At 43.1% G+C, this 20,683-nt stretch overlaps 1 protein-coding gene and 1 long non-coding RNA gene across 5 annotated transcripts; one reads left to right on the top strand and one right to left on the bottom strand.

Annotated features, from left to right (window-relative positions):
- Nucleotides 1–372: 372 nt before the first annotated feature.
- Nucleotides 373–19,873, bottom strand: NUDT7 (nudix hydrolase 7). Of its 4 annotated transcripts, XM_077984018.1 has the most exons (5): nucleotides 19,770–19,873; nucleotides 16,823–16,976; nucleotides 6,173–6,331; nucleotides 5,427–5,520; nucleotides 483–1,043 (listed from the first exon to the last, which is right to left on the bottom strand). In XM_077984018.1, exons 1-5 carry the CDS (start codon nucleotides 19,802–19,804, stop codon nucleotides 973–975), a joined length of 513 nt encoding a protein of 170 aa, XP_077840144.1. In that variant the 5' UTR covers nucleotides 19,805–19,873; the 3' UTR covers nucleotides 483–972.
- Nucleotides 15,045–19,877, top strand: LOC144338231 (uncharacterized). Its single transcript, XR_013412196.1, has 2 exons — nucleotides 15,045–15,650; nucleotides 18,105–19,877. It is a non-coding gene; the product is annotated as an uncharacterized LOC144338231 (long non-coding RNA).
- Nucleotides 19,878–20,683: the final 806 nt, after the last annotated feature.

The following is a 20,683-nucleotide window of genomic DNA, read 5'->3' as shown; positions in this document are numbered from 1 at the left end:
ATATATATATATATATATAGCCATCCGGATGCAGTGGCTCACACCTATAATCCCAGCACTTTCAGAGGCCGAGGTGGGTGGAGCACCTGAGGTCAGGAGTTCGAGAACAGCCTGGCCAACAGGGCGAAACCTTTTCTCTACTAAAAATATAAAAATTAGCCAGGCATAGTGGCAGCTAGTGATCCCAGCTACTTGGGACGCTGAGTCAGAAGAATCACTTGAACCCAGGAGTGGCAGGTTGCAGTGAGCCGAGCCAAAATCGTGCCACTGCACTCCAGCCTGGGTGACAGAGAGAGACTCTGTCTTAAAAAAAAAAAAAAGAAAAAATATATATATTTGCCTCCTACAAATAAGGTAAATGCTACATGGTCATATATTCAACAAATCTTTATTAAGGGCCTACTATGTGCCACATATTCTTTCTTATATGTGTAAGAAATATTAACATATTTTGGGTAAAAATATGCAACACTATAAACATATTTTTCATTTTTGAATGACTTTTACTTTTTCAGACAATAGAAGGCAACTGGAAAAGAGGCAAAGATTCTAACTACATACTGCAGAAAAAATATTCACACCTGTCAAATTCCAACAGCTGGCGTTATTGTTGTTCTATGGATAAGCACACACAGAATCCTCGTGGATAGTTCTTTGTCTCTTGGTCTCGTAAATCATAACTTGCTTGTAGCTTTTTTATGAACCTTCAGGAATAACTCTTCAGAGGATGATAATACATCACTAAGATTAAATTGAACCTCAAAGGTGGGTTTTTTTTCCAAAATGATAAAGGCCACTAACACTGCAAGGTTTGCCGTCATTCCCTTGATCTGGTAAGTGACACCATCTTCAGGGTTTGTGTACTCAAAGATATGATTAATAAAACGGTGACCGAGACGTGTGACGTAATGCTGGTCATGGACCTGTGGATGCAGGAAATAGGCCAGAGGCACCAGGAATACATCCTTAACTTCAGCAGGATTCGGCTGGGCCTGGAAGTTGTGGTCTATTAAACCCACAAAGGGAGTTATCAATGCATCTGTCTAAAAGCAGAAAACAAAATAGAGAAGTTAAGAAGTGAAGTGATACTGTTTCAAATACTAAAATCATGCCACTTCTAGGTGAGCTAAGAAAATACACCAAACCTGGGAGAAGGGGAAGAAAGCTTACTCTGGAAGTAAATTTATGTTCCCCCTAAAATGGGAGTCATCCTGCCCTACCTGAAGTGGCATCTATGAGATGACTCTGAAAATGATTTCTTGTATGAACATAACGTAGTACAATCTTTTGAAATGGCAATTTGGCAGTATCATAAAAATGTGTTCCCTTTGACCTGGGAACTGCATTTGTGTATCTGTATGATAAATTCCTACCGGTAAGAAAAGATACAAATATAAACCTGAAGCATTACTTTCAACAACAGCCCAAAATTCTAAAGTTATCACTCTTTAATTTATAGGCATTTAAGTTATATAAATTAGGTTTATATCCATAAAATAGGATACTATGTAGCCTCTAAAAAGAATGGGATAGACACCTTTCCTTCTCAGTAAAGAAAAAAATGTGCTATAGTTATGAACAGAAAAAGTGATATAATACTAGTTATGACATATTCCCATTTATGAAAAAATTTATGTGTACATACACACACACATATAATTATGTGTCTTATATATAACTATGTGAACGATTTTATATAACACACGTTTATATTACATGGGAGAGGGATTTCTATTTAAAACCACAACTGCTTGCAAATGAACATGAGTGGCCAGGTGCGGTGGCTCATGCCTATAATCCCAGCACTTTGGGAGGTCGAGGTGGGCGGATCACCTGAGGTCAGGAGTTTGAGACCAGCCTGGCCAACATGATGAAACTCCATCTCTACTAAAAACACACAAATTAGCCAGGTGTGGTGGCGTGTGCGTGTACTACTCGGAGAGGCTACTTGGGAGGCTAAGGCAGGAGAATTGCTTGAACTCAGGAGGTGGAGGTTGCAGTGAGCCGAGATCATGCCACTGCACTCCAACCCGGGTGACAGAACGAGGCCCAGTCTCAAAAATAAAAATAAATAAATAAATAGAAACAAAAAAAGCAAATGAACACGAGTGTTATCATGTGAAAGACTGTCTTGTTATGCCGGAAACCCTGAGAGGGAGGCCTGGGGCTGAGTGAGAATGTGGGATCTGGTAAGAGCTGCCCGACTTTGTATTAGAAAGTGAGAAGAATTGGAATTCCTGGAGCATCCTAAGAGAAAGTGGGTGGGAAAAGCCAGAGAGGTAGACACACGGTGAGGCTGGGACCTATCCAGCCTGCAGCACGTTCTCAGAGGGACAGCTAAAGACAGGAAAGCAAATTTAGGAACAGAGACAACTCAGACCATTAACCAAAATAATGGTGAAAGTCAACATCTGGACCAGGAGGAGACAAGAGGAACATAGACTTCATATGTCCTTGGGCAGGAAATCTGGGGTCATTAAGTTACCCAAGGGCAGAGGCAACATTCTATCAGCACCTAACACCACACCTGGCAGTGGGGGAAATGCTTAGTCTCTGAATATGGAGTTTTTCAGGTGAACTCTGAGATAAGGACTCAGATGCAAGTGATGTTTTAAGAAAGTGCTCCCAGGGGAGACAGGTAAGGGGAGGAGGGGAGCAAGACTCATAAGGGAAGAAGGCTGGCAAGGGCACCATAAATTAAAATGCAGTTTGTCCCATGTGGAGACAAGGGAGCTGGGATTTCATGCTCCCTAGCTCTAGTCAGTCACTAGTTAAGGACTGCCTGGCCAGAAGTGACTTCACAGGCACTCCCAGCACTCTGTGAAGGACACATGGCAAGGTGGCTCCAGTATCAAGGGTGCCAGCATTCAGAAGAAAGCCGCCAAGTGTTGTCAGAGGCGTTGGAACCAGAGCAACTCCGTCTTGAATAGGAGCTGGGTAAGATAAGGCTTGGACCTACTGGGCTGCATTCCCAGGAGGTTAGGGCACGGTTAGTCACCAGACAGAGACTGAGATACAGGTCATAAAGACCTTGCAGTAAAGAAGGCCGTCGAAACCCACCAAAACCAAGATGGCAACGAATGTAACCTCTGGTCATCCTCACTGCTCATTATATGTTAATCAGAATGCATTAGAATGTTAAAAGACACTCCCACCAGCGCCATGACAGATTACAAATGCCATGGCAATGTCAGGAAGTTACCCTATATGGTCTAAAAAGGTGAGGAACCCTCAGCTCTGGGAATTGCCCACCCCTTTCCTGGAAAACTCATGAATAACCCACCCCTTATTTAGCATATGATCAAGAAATAACCATAATAATGGCCAACCAGCAGCACGTGCTATTGCTCTGTTATAGAATAGCCATTCTTTTGTTTCTTTACTTCTCTAATAAACTTGCTTTCACTTTATGGACTCACCCCGTAAGATCCAAGAACCCTCTCTTTAGGGTCTGGATTGGGACCCCTATCTGGTAACGGAGAGTCATCAGAAGCCCTGCGGTTGTAAGAGGAATACGAAGGGGCCTGGACAGAGCCCCAACAATGCATACTCAGTAAATATTTGTGGTTGCTGCTACCATTAGTGACCGCAACTTATGGGCACCTAGTCTAGTTCCCAACACCCTCTGATTCCTTACAACAATCTGCTCTTGAAGAAGCCTTAACAACTGCAATTAGAGACGTGAAGAAACTTGCCCAAGGGCACATCCTGTAAATACTTGGCAGAAACTGGATTCAACCACAGACATGTTGCTCATACTCCTGGGTATATTTCAGAGACCTTTGCAAAAAGAAGTACAAAAACGTTTGGCAAAAGGGAAAACTGGGCTGGGGGTTGTGGTGTCACAGCCTGCCTGGAAGGTTTATGTAGCAGGTACATACATAGGTAGCTACTCTGGAGGCTGAGGCAGGAGAACTGCTAGAACTAGGGAGGTGGAGGTTGCTGTGAGCCGAGATCACTGGACTCGAGATTACTTGGGAAAAGCCAACAACACCGTCCCAGCTATGATCTCCAGACATTACCAAATTCCCCAGGGTGGAAAAATCACTCCAGGTTAAGAGCCACATAGATTAGATGATGCTTATAATTTTTAATAAATGACAATTTTGTGATACATTTTAAAAATTAGCAGGGGTCAAAAAACAAAGTAACCCTCCCTTGTGCTTCCAAACACAGCAGACCTTTCTTTAAAGCCTTTGTTTAATTTCCAATCATGCCATTTTAGAAATCTCCTGTTCCAGGAGTATCTGGCCCCCAGGAATCTCCCATAAACACATTTTCCTGTTAACACTGCTGAATTCTATCCACCCACATGCGGAACTCAGTAGCACCTGGGGACTTTGGGAATGGAGTTAGTCTCATTTTGGAAACTTTTAATCAGTATAGCTAAATTTGTTAATTGATTTCTAAAGTAAATCCTCCAAATGTTGGTGGATTTGCAGAAATCAACTGAAAAGAGTTCCCATTAGAAAACAAAATGGAAAAGTAATTGACACATTTCTCGTGTAATTCCATGTCTCTATCCCGGTTTCATACACACACTTAGAAAACATTTATTTAGTGGCCACTAGCTTCTTGCAAACAAAACCACCCTTGGGTGCTGACCTTTCTATTTTTAAAAACGACCCAATTAAGACAGACATTGTCTCAGCATCACTGATCTTCAAAACACTGTACCACCAAGACTTTAGTCAAATGGCACATAAAGGATGTTCTAACCCACTGGTTTTCTAACTGTTAGGCAACAGTGGGACTGTTCTTTTGAAATAAAAACTTACCCGAAAGCCCAATATATAAAACATTAAGAGTTTATACCTACCCCTGATATCGTGTGATGAGAGCATTTCACCTTTCTGGTGTTCCCAAATTATGACCCCAGCTTAATGATGAGAAAAATACCAGACAAACCAAAATTGGGGAACATTCTAAAAATACCTGGCCACTACATCTCAAAACTGTCAGGGTCATGAGAATAAGAAAGTCTGAGAAACTAACACAGACCAGAGAACTAAGGAGACATGACCACAAAATACAATATGGTATCTTAGGACAGAAAGGAGGACATTAGTAGAAAAACTAGTAAAAAGCAAACAGAGCATGGAGTTCAGTTAATAGTAACATGCTGACATTGGTTTCTTTGTTGTGACAAATGTATGCAGTGATGTAAGATGTCAATGATAGGGGAAACTAGGTCTATGGCATATAAGAACTTTCTGTACTATCTTCACGACTTTTCCATCAGTCTACTGCTAAAGTTAAAATTAAAGGTTTTATTAAAACATTTATATGGTAAAATCATGCTGTTATCCAAGATCATACTTATTAATACAATATTTACCCCTTCTAAAGTCAATTAGTACAACAATGAGGTTGTTGTGATGAACCAATAGAAAGTAAGATCTGAAGCTGAGTACAGTGGTTCACACCTGTAATCCCAGCACTTTTGGGGGCTGAGGTGGGAGGATCGCTTGAGGACAGGAGCTCGAGACCAGCCTCATCAACAAAGCGAGACCCCCATCTCTATAAAAAATAAAATAAAAAGAAAATAAGATCTGGTTATATCAGCTCCAAAATTCATTTTAAAAAATATTTTAAATATGTTTTGATGTATATTATACTATCAAGGAAATCCTGATCCAACACAAATGCAGTTATGAATAGTAATAGTTTTTAAATAGCTTGCCTAGTGATTTCATGGTCCATTCAATTAATGTGTTACAGAGAGGCTTTATTCTATAGTATGTAGAAAAATAAGTATCTTTATGGCAGAAGTAATGCATTGGTGGTCTCCAAGGGGCTAAAATTTGGTATCCAGCACATTGGAGTGTGTGTTATTTTTTCAACTGAACTCTCAAAATCAATGTATACTGGAGAAAAATAAATGTGAACTGAATGTTAATAATTCTGAAGCATCTCTCTAGGGTTCTATGGCACCCAGTTTGAAATCCACTGATGGGAGTTCAACCCTTTTATTTCTGGATGGGGTCCAGAGAGGCAAAAGGGGTTGCCCACAGCCACTTGGCTCACGAGGGGCAATGTCCATTGGAGAACCTGGTTTCTTGACTTTATGTACAGTACTCTTTGGGGTTATGTTTGGAAAATGTGGAATCCTGAGAACAGTAGATCCACCTGGGGGTGGGGACGGCGCTCCAGTGTCTGAGGAAACCCTTACATCAATAAGACATGGCACCAGGCAGCAGACAACTTCCACTTGATGAGGACGCAGCCCCACTTCCTCCTGGGCTTCCCGGAGAGCCGTGGCTGCATCATCCATGTCTGTAGGATCACGCTTACCTCCAGGGAAGCAAACTTCTCCAGGGGCCCTTCTTAGCTGGATATAGAAAGAACAGCACTACAATGTGGGATTCTAATTTTGGAACTATTTATTCATTCAACAAATACTTACTGAACTTCTATTTTGTACCAGAGACCATTCCTACCTAGGTGGTGGTATCAAAACCCTCATGGCCCAAAAATGTGTTTTCTTGAATCCTTTTAAAGAAATGAACCTTGAAAATTTTTCTCACTGCTAACTTTTATTCTATTTCTCCGCAAAACATACCACACACTATATTAGTCTGTTCTTGCACTGCTATAAATAAATAGCAGAGACTGAGTAATTTATAAAGAAAAGAGGTTTCGTTGGCTCACAGTCCCGCAGGCTGTGCAGGGAGCATGATGCTGGCATCTGCTCGGCTTCTGGGGAGACCTCGGGAAACTTACAATCATGATGGAAGGCAAAGGAGGAGCAAGCATTTCACACGGCTGGAGCCGGAGGAAGAGAGCGGGAGCGGAGGTGCCACACACTTTAAACAACCATATCTCGTGAGAACTCACTCACTATTGTGATGACAGAGCGGGAGTGGAGGTGCCACACACTTTAAACAACCATATCTCGTGAGAACTCACTCACTATTGTGATGACAGAGCGGGAGTGGAGGTGCCACACACTTTAAACAACCATATCTCGTGAGAACTCACTCACTATTGTGATGACAGAGCGGGAGTGGAGGTGCCACACACTTTAAACAACCATATCTCGTGAGAACTCACTCACTATTGTGATGACAGAGCGGGAGTGGAGGTGCCACACACTTTAAACAACCATATCTCGTGAGAACTCACTCACTATTGTGATGACAGTACAATAAAGAAATCCGCCAGCATGATCAAATCACACACACACAAACAGACTGACATTGCTAGGGGAAAAAAGCGGAAAGAATAATATAAGGGGCAATATTATCAACAGATAATTTTGTGGAGTCCTTTATTGGGTGCTTATCATATTCTGGGCATGCTGTTTCACGGAGATTTTTTACCCACTGGGTCCTCAGAACCGTTCTATAAGCTACTAATTTTTGAATGAGGTGAAATTCACATAAAAGTAACCATTTTATAGTGAAGAAAATAAGAGACATTTAATACATTTACTGTGTTGTACAATCATCCCCACTATCTCGTTCCAGAATATTTTCATCATTCGAGAAGGAAACCCCATACAACAGTTGATTCTCATTCCCCTCTCCCTCTGTCCCTGCTTCCTGTCTCTGTGGATTTACCTAGTCTCGACTTTTGTATCTGGCATTTTTCCCTTCACATGTGTTTTTGAGGTTCTTCATGTTCTATCGTGTATTGGTACTTCCTTTTTTACGGCTGAATAGTAGTCTATTGTATGTATATATCACAGTTTGTTTATCCTCTCATGCACTGATGGGCAGGTAAGCTACTCTTTTCTTTCTCCCCCTCTTTTTTTTTTTTTTTTTTTTTTGATACGGAGTCTCGCTCTGTCACCCAGGCTGGAGTGCAGTGGTGCGAACTCGGCTCACTGCAAGCTCCGCCTCCCGGGTTCACACCATTCTCCTGCTTCAGCCTCCCGAGTAGCTGGGACTACAGGCGCCCACCACCACGCCTGGCTAATTTTTTGTGGTTTTAGTAGAGCTGGGGTTTCACCATGTTAGCCAGGCTGGTCTCGATCTCCTGACCTCGTGATCTGCCCTCCTCGGCCTCCCAAAGCGCTGGGATTACAGGCCTGAGTCACTGTGCCCGGCCATAAGCTACTGTTATACTACTATTATTTCTACTTTCATACAGGGAACTTAGGCTCACAGAGGCTAAATAACCTGATCAAGTTCACTCAGTGAGCTGGAATATAAACCAGTGTTTAATTTACGAGCTTGTGGTTTTAATCAGTACAACATGCATTTATCAAAAGTTTAGTAAGACACAGAAAATATGGGCCCTGGAGCTATTAGCATTGTATTGGCATCTATGTTTATCTTTGCGTGTGTTGGTAAAGGAATAGAGGTCTCCTCTTTCCCTGCATTGCCTTCTTCCTTGATTCCATTCCTTCCTGCCTTTAGGAGAACTGACTGTGTCTCTATTTATAGCATCCTAAAATTACTCCCTTTCTTATCTGTGTCTTCAAAATTATTTCTCTCATATCTTGGGCAGAAGTGGAGAGGCACAAACACTCCACTGTTCTCTCTTCTGCAGGGCCAAATATCTCAGCAAAGTGACCTCAATTTCTTTTATGCCCACTCGTGCCTAGTACCCACTATCCTTTCTCTCCTGAATTGTCCAGGAGCCCTCAGGCTCAGCAAGAGTCCTGGGTCTGCCTCTTTCCAACTGTGTGCAATGGGGTAATGACAGTGTGCTCCTCACAGAGCTGTGAAGATTGTTCCATGAGGGTGGAGTGGATGCACGGGAATGGTGCCTGGCCACATTAAATATTTAATAATGAGAACTCGTAAGGTCAGTCCTGGACATTGAGAAGCTCAATCAAGAGATCATGTTGCCATTGTTAGCACCTAGGCCAATATATCTATGTAAGGAGAAACTAGATGCCTGCAATGGCCTGGTTGTTTATTCTCCCATGAATCCATATGTTGAAATCCTCACCCCTAAGGTGATGGTATTAGGAGGTGGGGCCCTTGGGAGGTGATTAGGTCATGAGGGCAGAGCCCTCATCAGTGAGATTAATGCCCTTATAAAAGAGGCCTGAAACAGACCCTTTGCCCCTTTCTCTGTAACGACACCAAAAAGATGACTATCTATGAACTGGAACAGGGCCCTCACCAGACACCAAATCTTCTGGCAGCTTAATCTTGGACTTTGCAGCTTCCAGAACTCTGAGAATTAATATCTGTTGTTTATAAGCCACCCAGTCTAAGGTGTTTTGTTCTAGCAGCTTGAGAGGACTAAGACAATGCCATGATACACTTTTTGACATTTTATAGTCCACAGCCTCATTTGGGCAAGGCTCAAAAATTTTTTTTTAAATCCTTCTGTGCTGATAAATCAGTAACACTGCAGAAATTGCTGCCATAGCTAAATACTTAAGACATCTTCACCTCAATTACAGTCATGAGAACAGGTGAAAAGAAGGTTGATGGACATATTTCTACTGTCTTGAACGCTCACCACCCACTGCAAATATGTCTCACCAAATGCATAAGAAATATACCTAATGTTAGAGCAACTCTGAAAAAGTGCTTTATTGTTAGAATGTTCAACTCCAAGGCAGCCAGGGACAGAGGCACCTCCAAGCAGTCATCAGGCTTGACAGAAATACAGACCTGATATGATGCCTGTTTTAAATGTACAGTCAGGGACACATTCTGAAAAATGCATTAGGCGATTTCATCATTGCACAAACAACACAGGGCACACCTGCACAAACCTGGATCGTACAGACTACTGCAAACCGAGGCTATACGGTGTAGCTACTGCTTCTGGGCTACAACTTGTACACCATTTTACTGTCCTGGATATTGCAGGCAATAGTAACATAGTGGTAAGTATTTGTGTATATAAACACAGAAAAGGTACAGTAAAAATATGGTATAAAAGATCAAAAATGGTTCACCAGTATAGGGCATTTACCATAAATGGAGCTTGCAGGACTGAAAGCTGCTCTGTGTGAGTCAGTGAGTGAGTGGGTGGTGAGTGAATGTGAAGGCCTAGGACATTAAACACTGCTCTAGACTTCATAAACACTAGACATGTAGGCTATAGTATGTTTATAAAAATATTTTTCTTTTCTTTTTTTTTTTTTTTTGAGATGGAGTCTCACTCTGTCGGCCAGGCTGGAGTGCAGTGACGTGATCTCAGCTCACTGCAGCCTCAGCCTCCCGAGTAGGTGGAATTACAGGCAGCTGCCACTATGTTCGGCTAATTTTTGTATTTTTAGTAGAGACGGGGTTTTGCCATGTTGGCCAGGCTGCTCTCGAACTACTGACCTCAGGTGATTCTCTCCACCTTAGCCTCCCAAAATGCTGGGATTACAGGTGTGAGCCACCACCCCTGGCCTTTTTCTTTTTTGAATAATAAATTAACCGTAGCTTACTATTACTCCTTACTTTCTAAACTTTTTAATTTTTAATTTTTTGACTCTTGTAAGAACACTTAGCTTAAAACACAAACACATTATACAGCTGTACAAAATATTTTCCTTATACCTTACTCTAGAAGCTTTTTTCTATTTTTAAGGATTTTTGTTTTTCTTTTTAAACTTTCTTGCTAAAAACTAAGATACAACACACAGAATCATCAGTGTCACTGTATTCTACCTCTACTTCTTGTCCTACTGGAAGGTCTTCAGGGGCAACAGTAACATACATGGAGCTCTCATCTGCTACAATGACAATGCCTGTGTTTTTTGGAATACCTCCTGAAGGACCTTACTGAGGCTGCTTTATAGTTTTTTAAAAAAAATAAGTAGAAGAAGAGCACTCTAAAATAATGATTTCAAAGAATAGTGTAGTAAATTTCATAAACCAGAAGTGTCATTTTTGTCATTATCAAGTATTATATATTGTGCATAATTGTATATGCTATACTTTTAGACCACTGGCAACACAGTAGGTTTGTTTACACCAGCATCACCACAAACATGTGAGTAATGTATTGTGCTATGACATTATGACTGCTGTGATGTCACTTGGTGATAGGAATTTTCAGCTCCATTATAATCTTACGGGACCACCACTGTATATATGGTCCATCATTGATGGAAAAACGCTGTTTTGCAGCACATGACTGTATTTTGAAAGCTTTCAAAACTATCTCATAGCATACCAATTCTACTCAAGTTGCCTTGTACACCTATTCCAATTAATAGGTAATAGGAATTGGAAAAGACCATTCTGGCTTAGTGAGAACACTACTCTCAAGAAAATGTTATCCTTGGTCTAGGCAATGATTTTTAAAATATGACCCCAAAAGCACAGGCAATGAAAGGAAAAATAAAAACATGGGCTTACATCAGCTAAAAAGCTTTTGCACAGCTAAGGAAACACTCAACAGACTGAAAAGACAATCTATGGAATGGGAGAAAATATTTGCAAACCATAAAAGGGGCTAGGATCCAAAATATATAAGGAACTCAACTCAATATCAATAATAAAAAACACCCAATTAAAAAGTGGACAAAGGACCTAAATAGACATTTCTCAAAAGGTATATTTAAAAAGTGCTTAACATCTCTAATCACCAGGAAAATTCAAATTAAAACCACAGAGAGACATTACCTCACACCTTTTAGAATGGCCATTATCTAAAAAGCAAAAGGTAAGCGTTGTTGAGGATATGGAAAAAAGCGAACGATCACACACTGTTGGTGGGAATGTAAATTAGTACAATCATTGTGGAAAACAGTATGGAGGCTTCTCAAAAAGTTAAAAACAGGATTGCCATATGATCCAGCAAACCCACTACTGGTTATACATCCAAAGGAAATCAAATCAGTATATTGAAGAGGTATCTGCACACCCATGTTCACCGCAGCATTGTTCACAACGGCCAAGACATGGAATCAACCTGAGTGTCCATCAACAAGTGAATGAAGAAAATGTACATCCAGAGAGGAATATTATTCAGTCATAAAAAAGAAGGAAATCCTGTCATTTGTGACAACAAGGATGAAGCAGGAGGAAATTACGTTAGGTAAAATAAGCCAGTCGCAGAAAGACAAATGACATATAATCTCATTCATATGTGGAATATTAAAAAGTCGGTCTCATAGAAGTAGAGTAAAATGGTGGTGACCACGTGCTGAGGTGGTTTTGGGGGAGGTTGGGGAGATGGCCAAAAGATAAAAAGTTTCAGCCAGTCAGGAGGAATAAATTCAAGAGAGGTATTTTATACTATGGTGACTATAGTAAACATACTGTATTCTTGAAAATTGCTGAGTGGATATAAAGTGTTCTTACCACAAAGATGATGACTATGTGAGATAGTATGTTACGTGTGGTGATATGTTACCATATGAGGTACTGTGTGTGTTAATATGTTACTATGAGAGGTAATGTGTGTGGTGATATGTTACCACATGAGGTAGTATGTGTGTTAATATGTACTATGAAAGGTAATGTGTGTGGTGATATGTTACTATGTGAGGTAATATGTCTGGTGATATGTTACTATGTGACGTAATATGTATAGTAATATGTTACTATGTGAGTTAGTACATTGATTAGCTAGATTTAGTCATTCCACAGTGAATAGATACTTCAAAACATCATGTCGTACAGGATAAATCTATACAATTTTATCTATTGATTTAAATTTTATTTATTTATTTGTTTATTTATTGAGATAGAGTCTCGCTCTGTCACCCAGGCTGGAGTGCAGTGGCATAGCCTTGGTTCACTGCAACCTCTGCCTCCTAGGTTCAAGCGATTCTCCTGCCTCAGCCTCCCGAGTAGCTGGGACTACAGGCATGCACCACCACACCCAGCTAATTTTGCATTTTTAGTAGAGATGGGGTTTCACCATGTTGGCCAGGCTGGTCTGAAACTCCTGACCTCAGGGGATCCTCACACCTTGGCCTCCCAAAATGCTGGGATTACAGGCGTGATCCACCATGCCCAGCCTCCATTTTTTTTTAAATGCTATTTTGAAGAAAATATGTGTGATGACATGTTACTATATGATGTATATGGTGATATGTTACTATGTGAGGTAATATGTATAGTAATATGTTACTATGTGAGGTATTGTATGTGGTGATATGTGACTATGTGAGCAGTATGTGTGGTAATATGTTACTATGTGAGGTAGTACACTAATTAGCCAGATTTAGTCATTTCACAGTGAATATATACTTCAAAACATCATGTTGTACAGGACAAATCTCTACAAGTTTATCTCTTTAGTTTTGTTTTTAAAAAAGAAACTGTTAGACTGTTTTGAAGAAAATAGGCACATTTCTAAAACTGACTAATCAAAAACTATTAGCACTGCAAAGGGCTCTAAGTACAAAAGCTGTCAGTCATTTCTTTGACAAATAGTATACATATTTTTATTCAATAAAACCTTCTGAAATGCTACTCAGAGGCCAAATAAAGGTGGAGCCTAATTTCCTAAGACTTCAATCTTTGCTTTGTTCTTGAATTTTCTCTTGCCTACTTCCAGTCCCAGAGAATGGGGTGCAGGGAGGAGTTTGGAGGAGGGTAGAAGAGGGGACAGAGGATGGATGTAAGGTCAAGGGTGTGGGGAAGAGGAGGACCGATAGTGCAGGGCAGCTAATTCCTGAAAGCTATAAAGTGGGTGGCTTTGAAGGCTTGAAGGGCTCTGCCCAGGTGTGCAATGGAGAAAGGGGTTTGCCAGCTCTTTGCCGCGCACCAGGGATCTAGGGTTCTGAGAGGAGTTCCTTATCCAAGGTGGGCCTGGACAAGGAGAAAACGAAAACATAGGTAGCAGCCAACAGCATGCAGCACTATGGCATGCCAGCAGCCGTGCCGGGCGTTTTACAGATCTTTTTCAGGCTATAACAACCCTGCACATGAGGTGCTGTTCTCAGGCCCATTTTTAGGGATGAGAAAACTGAGGCGATTAAGAGATTTAAGAACTTTGCAGGCCAGGCGTGGTGGCTCATGCTTGTCATCCTAGCACTTTGGGAGGCCAAGGCGGGCAGCTCACCTCAGGTCGGGAGTTCAAGATCAGCCTGGTCAACCAACATGGTGAAACTCCGTCTCTACCAAAAATACAAAAATTAGCCAGGCGTGGTGGTACACACCTGTAATCCCACCTAATTGGGAGGCTGAGGCGGAAGAATTGCTTGAACCCAGGAGGCAGAGGTTGCAGTGAGCTGAGATGGCGCCACTGCACTCCAGCCTGGGTGACAGAGCAAGACTCCTTCTCAAAAAAAAAAAAAAAGAAAGAAAAAGAAACTTGTTCAAGGTTCCAGAGCTACTGGGAGAGTGCACATTTGAGAAGGGTTAACCCACTTCTTGCCCTGCCCTCCCCATCTATTGGGGGGAAATCTCGTACCAGCCCCCTGCTTGTGTGAGGGGCAGAGCGCCAGAGGGAATTTCTCACCCCCACAGCCAGATAGTGTTCACAATCAGATTGAATTACATTTAAATAGTTTTTTAAAAGTGACCTTAATAATAGACGGGCAAAAGTGGCTCTGGGTGAAACAAAAGAAACTAGAGACCCTCTTGGTTGAGTTTGTAGTATTGTCTAGATTTCTTATATTATTGTTTGTCTGATAATTCTATTTTATTTATTTATTATTTATTTATTTATTTATTCATTATCGAGATGCAGTCTTGCTCTGTTGCCCAGGCTGGAGTGCAGTGGCACGATCTCGGCTCAATGCAACCTCCACCTCCCAGGTTCAAGCAATTCTCCCTGCCTCAGTCTCCCCAGTAGCTGGGATTACAGGCGCCCACCACCACGCCTGGCTAATTTTTTGTATTTTTAGTAGAGACGGGGTTTCGCCATATTGGCCAGACTGGTCTTGCACTCCTGACCTCAGGTGATCCACCCACCTCAGCCTCCCAAAGTGCTGGGATTACAGGCATGAGCCACCGCACACGGCCATATCTGATAATTTTTAAATATATGTAAGTGCTTCTCCTGTGCTTACTGGCAGAGCTGGGAATAGACTCTGGTCCCCTGGTTTCCATTTAAGTATCTCCCCTTGGAACCTGGATTTCTATCATGTCCTGAGTTCACGGCATTTCTGCCTGGCTCAGATCGAACGCAATCCGCACAAGTCTACTTCTACATCCACAAAACTCCGGCTGATTCCTCGGCTTTTTTTTTTTTTTTTTTTTTTTTGAAAAACAAAATACTTTTCATTATTCTGCTTTAAAAGCCTGTTAACATGGCTTATTTTCTTTTTGTACGTGGATAACCTTAAAATGACTGCTTCACCAGCTTTTCCTTGAAAGTTCCCCACAGCAAGGGAAAGTGATTGCGCTCATGGGTGCGGGGGTGATAGAATTTTGATATTTGTTCTTGCCCAAATCTCATGTTGAATTGGAGTCCCCATTGTTGGAGCTGGGGCCTGGTGGGAGGTGACTGGATCATGGGGGCAGATTTCCCACGCATGGTTTAACACCATCATCTTGGCAATGTCCTCATGATAGTGAGTGAGTTCTCATGAGATCCGCGGCCATTTAAAAGTGTGTGGCATTTCCCCGCTCTCTCTCTTGCTCCTGCTCCCCCCTGCCCTCTGCCATGATGGTAAACTCCTTGAGGCCTTTCCAGAAACTGAGCAGATGCCTGTGTCATGCTTCCTGTACAGCCTGCAGAAACATGAGCCAATGAAACCTCTTTTCTTTATAAATTACCCAGTTTCAGGTATTTCTTTTTTTTTTTTTTTTCTGAGATGGAGTCTCGCTGTTACCCAGGCTGGAGTGCAGTGGCACAATCTCTGCTCACTACAACCTCCGCCTCCTGGGTTCAAGTGTTTCTCCTGCCTCAGCCTCCTGAGTAGCTGGGATTACAGGCGTGTTCACCACGCCCGGCTAATTCTTTTGTATCTTTAGTAGAGATGGGATTTCACCATCTTGGTTGGCTGATCTCAAACTCCTGACCTCGTGATCCTCCCACCTCCGCCTCTCAAAGTGCTTGAGCCACCGCGCCTGGGCGTGAGCCACCGCGCCTGGCCTCAGGTATTTCTTTATAGCAATGCAAGAATGGACCAATACAAGGGGTGAGCCAGAAACTCCATTCCCAGCCCAATATTTCCTTACAGTGACATCATTTATCTCAAAACTTCAGGTCATGTCTGCCACTTGACACTAACGATGACAGCCAAAAATTACTGAATTCTTGCTTGCCAAGTACCAGGGTTGTATAGGTGCTTTACATTTGTTATCCTGTGAAATGTTCATAGCAGCTGTATGAAGCAGTAACTAATATTCTGTCCTCATTTTACAAGTGAAAAAACTGAAGTACAGAGAGGGTAAGTAACTAGGCCAAAGTCACAGCTGGCAAGGGGAGAGCCTGGATTCAACATGGATAGCTAGCTTTAGAGCCAAGGCTGTTAACTTCTGTGCTCTAGTATTTTCACATTATACTGGGGGTGGGATAGTTTAAAACAGTGGCCCTTGGTGGGGGCAATTTTGCACCGCCAATCCTGCCAGAACAATAGGCAATTCTGAAGATATTTGTGGTGTGTATGCTACTGGCATACCGGACAAAGGTGTTTGTGAGCTTGTGTTTGTGTGTGCTACTGGCATCTGGTGAGTAGAGGCCAAAGGATGATGCTAAACACACCACGTTATACAGGACAGTCTCCACACCAAAGAATTATTCAGCCCCAAAGGCCAATAGCACCAAGGTTAGGTAACCCTAGTCTGAAAGCATTTTAAACTGCTTGCTAACTAAATTCCTTCATTTTCTTTGTTAAACCTTCTCCAAGAAACACCATGTTATGCCGTGACTTGTGGTTGTATGCCTCTGGCATCACAATTCTGAAAACCCTTTTGAGAATTTTGGCATCGAAATGTGTGCAAGTGACAAAATCTCGTGAGGTTTTCTGATGTCCTGAGGTTTAAGGGCAGGAAATTTTTTGTCCACCTACCTTCTCTGACCGGACGGTGAACAACAAATGGAGTTTTCCTTCTTTAACCACCAATGGCAAAAGGATGGAATATTTGTTATATGGCAAGTGAGAATATTTGCCTCCAATATCATACTTTCTTAAGCGGGCCTTAGCATCATCTAGCAAACTGTTTCTAAAATAAAAACAAACCAGACAGACATTTTAGTAAGCAGAGTTACGGTAAAAAGCTTATAGTCCCGCCTCTGTTTCTGCTTTGTTGTGTATTTAGGAGTTTGCCATTTCTGACTCTCTGTGTATTTTTCAATAACACGACAGAAATGATAATATCTAAATTGCATGGTGTTCGCAGGATGAAAATGACAAAAAAACCTCCTAAGCACACAGTTTAGTACACAGGTTCTCTTTGAAACGTAAAGTATGGTAAAATGTTTTTTCAATAATGCAATAGTTGAATTTTGAAATCCACAATTATATTCAGAGAAGACAGGTTTGATGAAAACGTCATTGTTAAGGTTAGAAGACCACCTTCTGTTAAGCTGGCCCTTATGTTCTCAAACTCCTGTGTCTTCAACTGCCTTATAACAGTGGTTCCCAAACTTTAGCAGCAACAGAATCACCTGGAGGGCTGGCTGTCACATAGACTGCTAGGTTCAGTCCCAGACTGTGACTCAGTAACTCTCATGTAGGGCCTGAGAATTAGCATTTGTATCAAACTCCCACATGACAGTGTTACTGACGCTGTGGACAGGGGAACACATTTTGAGAACAATTTCCCAATAATATGCAAGTATTTGGATTTATAACCACAAATGGTGCCTTCCTATGTGGACTTGTTTTGGTCCTTTTGACAGGTGTGTTTTGCTGCTAGTTTGTATAGTGGGTTGAACAGTATCTCCTCACCCCTGAAATTCATGTCTACCCCAAACTTCAGAGTATGACTTTATTCAGATATAGGATCTTTTTAGATGTAATTAAAGTGAGCTCTAAATCCAATGACTGTTGTCCTTATAAGAACCAGAAACAAACCAAGTGCGGTAGCTCACGCCTGTAATCCCAAAACTGGGAGGTTGAGGCGAGAGCATTGCTTGGGCCCAGGAGTTTGAAACAAGCCTGGTCAACATAGCAAGACCCTGTCTCTACAAAAGAAAAAAAAAAGGATAAATTAGCCTGGGCATAGGGCATGCAACTCTATTCTTAGCTACTTGGGAGGTGGAGGTGGGAGATCACTTGAGTCCTAGAGTTCAAGGCTGCAGTGAGCCATGATTGCACCACTGCACTCCAGCCTGGGTGACAGAGTGAGACCCAACTCAATAAAAAATAAAATTAAATTAAATTAAAGAAGAAGAAAAAACACGGAGACACACACACAGGGAAGAAGACCATGTGAAGATGGCAGCAGAGGTTGAAGTGATGCTGCTGTGAGCCAAGGAATGCCAGAAACCACCAGAAACTGGAAGAGGCAAGGAAAGGTTGCCCCCAGAGCCTTCTAAGGCAGTGTGGCCCTGCTGACACCTTGATTTCGGACTTCCAGCCATGAGAGACCATTTCTATTGTTTTAAACCACTCAGTGTGTGGTACTCTGTTATGGCAGCCCTAGAAAAGGAACAGTTGATTTTACTTTTTCTGTGGGATGGCAGTTTTGCATAGTGGGCAGAATCAGATGTTTAAGATACCCAGAATTGGCTTCAAATGTGTATAGGAGGCCTGGTACAGTGGTTCACGCCTGTAATCCCAGCACTTGGGGAGGCTGAGGCAGGTGCATCACTTGAAGTCATAAGTTTGAGACCAGCCTGGCCAACATGGTAAAACCCCACCTCTACTAAAACTACAAAAATTAGCCGGGCATCGTGGCACATGCCTGTAATCCCAGCTACTCAGGAGGTTGAGGCAGGAGAATCGCTTGAATTCAGGAGGCAGAGCCTGCAGTGAGCCGAGATTGCCTACTGCGCTGTAAGCCTGGGCGGCAGAGTGAGACTGTCTCAAAAAAAAAAAAGTGTACAGGAATGACTTCTCTGAGTTTCATCTTCATTTGTGTCAGGCTTGAGGATATGTATGCAGATTAAATGATGCAGTTCATATACTGTGGCTGGGACACAGCTGGTGCTCAGTGAATGGTAACCACTGTCATAAATCTCCCCATCATTAGATAAGCAGTTGTTTGCAGGAGATATTTGCTATTTTTTGCCTCTTTCTAGATGGCAGGGTGCTCACTAGATGTGGTTGGGTAACAGCAGTGGATTTCAACGACCAAATGGCCTGGAAAGAATCACTGAATGCTGGCACAGGGGATTGCACAGTACATCTGATGCTCGCAGGCCCGCCTCCAGAAAAGGAAACTGTGGAATGGTGGCTTTTAACCACCCAGAAACCGCAGAAGTGACCAGAGAAACCAGCTGAAGTACAAGGCTGCAAAAACGTATCTGTCCACTTTAGGGACTGGCCGCTGGAATAATCACCAAGATATCAACAGCAGTAGCAGCCACCCCGTTCTGAGCATGGTCTCACTTTCCACGTTTCTCATTTTATCCTCACAACAGCCCGGCAAGTGATCACAGGGTCACCTCTAGGGTCAGAGAGCTTACGTAACTGACAGACCCAAGGTCACAACTGGAAGTAGCCACTGGGGGACTTGAATCTGGGGCTGCCTGGTGTAGGGCTGTGCCACCCTCGGGGGTCCTGGGGTCCAACTCTGGAGACGCGGATTGCAGAAGAGCCAAGCCGGCTGGGAAGGGGAGCAGCGTGTATGTAAACCATAGTGGCTAAAGCCGGCTCCGTTACTGGCCAGAGCAGGTGCAAAAGTTCGGGGACCCTGCGGGTTGCTGGAGGCGAATGCTCCCATCCGGGGCTCGCAGGTGGACTGGCGGAAGCTGCAAAATCGGTCCCGGACTAAAGGCCTCGGTGGCTTCGCTGCTATCAAGGCCGGGCCTGGCCAAGCTCGGGGCGCCAGGACCTGGAAAGGCTTTACCTGTCTGGCTCCTGGGGAAGACCAGGTGGTGACATTGCCCTGGGGAATATTTGTTTCCGGGCGGACTCCTCGGAGGTGCTCTGCCGGTCGCGCTTGCGCAGAGCGGCTCTGGGCCCGGGCGCGGCCTAAAGCCAGAGAGAGGGGCGGGGCTTAGAACAGGAGGCGGGACGGGGTCAGGGGCGGAGACAGGGGTGGGGCGGGGCTAGCTCTGGGGTCGGAGGCTGGGATCGGGGTGGGGCTTATGACCAGAGGCGGGACTAGAGGCGCGGGGCGGGGCTTAGGGCCGGGTCTCCCCGGTTGCGCAAAGCACTTTCTGCCCGGCTCCTTGGGCTTCTATGGAAGCAAGAGGTACAGGAGTTGTGGAATGTAGAGCTGGAAGAGTTAAAAAAATAAATAAATAAATAAGAAAGGAAGGAAGGGAGGAAGGGAGGAAGGGAGGAAGGGAGGAAGGGAGGAAGGAAGGAAGGAAGGAAGGAAGGAAGGAAGGAAGGAAGGAAGGAAGGAAGGAAAATACCGTGCTGGTGAGGTGATAGGATTTTATACTCGCATCCACTGTTGCTGGAAGGTTAAGGTGATTCATTCAACTTTTTTGAACTGCTGTCAGCACTTGCAGATCCCACAGCTAGGGAAAAGACACGTGGAGCTCACAGTCAAATGGTAGAAACATAAATTAATCACACAAGGCTGGATGCAGTGGCGTATGCTTGTAATCCCAACACTTTGGGAGGCCAAGAGGGGAGGATTACTTGAATCCAGGAGTTCCAGACCAGCCTGGGCAACATGGGGAAACCCCATCTCTACAAAATAAAAATAAAAAATTAGCCAGGCATGGTGGCACGCACCTGTGGTCCCAGCTACTCAAGAGGCTGAGGTAGGAGGATCGCTTGGGCCCAGGAGGTCGAAGCTGCAGTGAG

The sequence above is a fragment of the Macaca mulatta genome, chromosome 20 (assembly GCF_049350105.2).
Source record: "Macaca mulatta isolate MMU2019108-1 chromosome 20, T2T-MMU8v2.0, whole genome shotgun sequence".
In the NCBI taxonomy this organism is placed as follows: domain Eukaryota; kingdom Metazoa; phylum Chordata; class Mammalia; order Primates; family Cercopithecidae; genus Macaca; species Macaca mulatta.
Note: the sequence above shows the minus strand (reverse complement) of the source record. Positions and strands in the feature narration are given on the sequence as shown.